The sequence below is a fragment of the Nannospalax galili genome, unplaced genomic scaffold (assembly GCF_000622305.1).
Source record: "Nannospalax galili isolate Female #2095 unplaced genomic scaffold, S.galili_v1.0 scaffold132, whole genome shotgun sequence".
Classification (NCBI taxonomy): domain Eukaryota; kingdom Metazoa; phylum Chordata; class Mammalia; order Rodentia; family Spalacidae; genus Nannospalax; species Nannospalax galili.
In genome coordinates this window covers 300692-303905 of record NW_008332644.1, presented here as the reverse complement: position 1 = coordinate 303905, position 3214 = coordinate 300692, and the positions used below count along the sequence as shown (strand labels likewise).

Here is a 3214-nt window from a genome sequence, read left to right as displayed (position 1 = left end):
AAATAAATAAATAAATAAATAAATAAATAAATAAATAAATTTTTAAAAGCAAACCACTTAGGAACAACATCTGAGATTATCCTCTTGCTTCCACACACATGTGCACATACTTGTTTATACACTTGCATACACACATGCACCTGTATGCACACATATACACACGTTAAGATAATAACGGTATATACCAACAAAGTTGAATTATTAAAAAGAAGGAATGGGAGAAGTGAAAGGTGAGGGACTAATCAAATATCAAACCTGCTATCACCTGTGACTACATGGATTTGAGCAAGTTTGTGCCCCAGTTTCCCTCCGTATGGTGTGTGGCTGAGCAGGTTGAATGATGGGGTGGTTATAGGACTGGAGAAAATTGTAATGATCATCTTGGCTATTTTTCCTAATTATGATGTTTATCATTTGTTATACTTCTTTATCGTAGTCATATTATCAGTTGTAATTTCCACATCGCCTCTGTGACTCTCCCACAGAAGCAAGTGGCAAGACAAGGAAGCTAAGCTCCTAGGACAGTCACCCATGTGCTGAAGTGTGACCTGAACAAGAACCCCCCACTGGGATCAGTTCAGATGCTGCCAGCCGACTGTGTTCTAAGGCTTCTGGCCCTGTATTATGCCTGTCCCAATGTGGATGCCTACCAGGAAGCCCCGTGCAGCCTTGCTAGCTTGCTGAAGCCAGGTGAGTACCTGGTTACCATGAATACCCTGCGCTTCCAACACTATATGGTAGGCTCCAAGAAGTTCTCTGGGCTCTATGTAGAGAAGGAGATGGTAGAGAAGGCCATGCAGGATGCTGGCTTCCAGGTTTAAGCTATGGTGTGACCACCACTCCCTAAGCTACAGCGAGACCTACTGTGGCAATGATGGTGTCTGCTTTGTGGTTGCCTGCAAGGGTCCAGGTACCTGGGGTCACTTGGCAGACAAAAGTCTTCCTGGAGAAGTCTAGCCAGTGTTTGTGAAGTCTTGTTCCACCCCTACTAACCCTGATTCATTCCTAGTACCTAGTCCCAAAGTCACAAGGAAAAGCCCATGCTTCCCATTTTAGCCTCAAGATCTGTCTCTCTGGCCCCTTTTCTTACCCTGAACAAAAGAACATGAAAATAAAATGGTTTGTCTGGATTCTGTCTTGGTTAATTTCTCCCAACAACAGACAAGAATTTGGGTGCAAATTATTTATCTGAAAGGGGATCCCCTGGACATGGATGAGGGAGAAAACAGGAAGACAGCATATGAGGTGGGCAACACTGAGCCCTGTCCACTGAGGCAGCTGGAGTTGGAACGCCCATGCACAGAGTTACCTATGGGGGTAAGTTGGGGGCTGACCACAGGTCCTCCAGATCCCCTTATTGTGCTCAGGGGCAGTTCCTGGAGGCCTAGTGTCCCAGCAACTTCAGAAGATTTGCAGGTGCCAGTCACAGGAAGTAAGGCCATCATGCCCAGGTTCAGGAAAGAGGTGCCAACATCTACAGACTACATGAAACATGCTGCGGCTGGAGTGTGGGGTGCTTCTGGGCCTTCAGTGGGAGAAGTAGAGGACCAGGACTCAGGATCTTACAACCAGAAAGCTTGTGCCAGAGCCAGGTGACTACATCTAAGGCAAACTTCTGTTCCTGCTGTGGGGGAGGGGACTGGTTATATCTAATGGTTTGGTGAGTGACAGCAGAACCACACTGAAGCCTGGACCTGGTTTTGATAGAGTCGCAGGAGTTGCTGGCTGAGCCCAGCCAGTGGAGTGGGGCAGGAGTCAGACTAATCCATGTACATGGCCAAGAACATCAGTCCTGGTTTCTGGGAAGGCCTCTCTAGAAGGCTCTGGGTCATGTCTCTAGAAGGAAGTTCATAAGGTCATAAGTCTTCCATCCTCTCCTCACTCACCCACTGGTTCTACTGAAGCTTGTTCCCAGAACTGGGCTCACCTGTCCTCTGCAAAGGGGAGAAGTATCTATATTTCCCCACCCTAGCCTGGTACACATGAAGCCCCTGGCAGCTCTGTGAATGGAGCAGGGCCCCTCATTGGTGTGTCAGCTCCCAGGGTTCCACACTCAGTCCATTCTGCAGAGTAGCTGCCCAGTGCAAATGCAGTCACATCTCTACCCTGTCTGAAACCTTGGCCCAATCCGTCAGGGCCTCTCTGAAGCTAGACACCCTGTCTATGTGGTCCCAGACTCTGCTTCTCAACTGGACCTGAAAAGGAAGCTGAGGAATGTGCTCCATGGCCTGCAGCCATGACCAGGGACTCTGTGGACCAGTCCCTCAGCCTCCTGCCTGTGTGACCTTACTACGCAGCACTCCTCTTACCTTGTCTAACCCATGGTGAACAAAAAAGCTCAGGCCAGCACCCACGGTTCAGAAAAGGGCAGTCAGCACTTATCATCCTGCTGTTAAGACCCGGTGTTTTCCTAATTATTTCCATTGTTTGGGGGGGAGACCTTGAGCCTTAGGTCAGAGCAGTGACAGGTAGGTCCTGCCTCCAGTATTAAGGACAGTTTCAGCCCTGGGCTCTGCTTTGGAAAGAAGACACTGTGAGGTAGCAATGTCTCCCTGTGGCCACCAGAGGGCAGTGCAGGGGAGGAGAAGCAGCAGAACTTGGGTCCTCTTAAAAAAGACAGGTCTGCTCAGTCCACTTTTTAACTTCCTGTGGTTCTTCCAAGCCTCACCAGGTAAAGAAACCTGCCTGAAGACCTCCCAACAGGCAGGTGCTTTCTGAAGCCTGGACTCCCTGTCTTTGTGGTCCCAGAGTCTGCATCTCACTGGACCTGGAGATGACAGGAGAGGAAACTGAGGTATGTGTTGGGAGCCCAGGATGGTGGAGTGTCCTGAGGTGGCCAGTGCAATGGACAGCTTTGGGCTCCTGCTTTGGTGCCTGCACTTGCTGCCAGAGGCCTCACAGTGGCCAGAGACCACTGCACACAGGCACATAGGCTGTGGAGCGGAGCAGTGTGCTCCCCTAAGCAGCATGCCCCCCCCACCCACAAATGCACACGCACCTGCACACATCCCTTACAGGAAACCTAAAGAACAGAGGAAACATTCTGGAAGTCACTGAACTACAATCCAGGCAGGAGAGCTTGAGAATCCAACTTTGAAGTTCGCTGACGCTGAACATTCTGGAAAGTTACAGAAAACAGATATGCCCATGGCTCACTCAGTTTTCCAGACATGGTTTATGTAGAACAGACCAGTGAGCAATATGCTTTCAGTCT

General features: G+C 49.4%; 1 protein-coding gene across 1 annotated transcript in view; it reads left to right on the top strand.

Annotated features, from left to right (window-relative positions):
* Positions 1–2727, top strand: part of Inmt (indolethylamine N-methyltransferase) — a 7017-nt gene extending 4290 nt beyond the window's left edge. The window contains 3 exon segments of the mRNA XM_008827520.2: positions 486–514; positions 517–690; positions 2663–2727. Of these exon segments, the coding sequence (XP_008825742.2) occupies positions 486–514; positions 517–690; positions 2663–2718 (259 nt within the window). The 3' untranslated portion in view covers positions 2719–2727.
* The last annotated feature ends 487 nt before the right edge of the window (positions 2728–3214 follow it).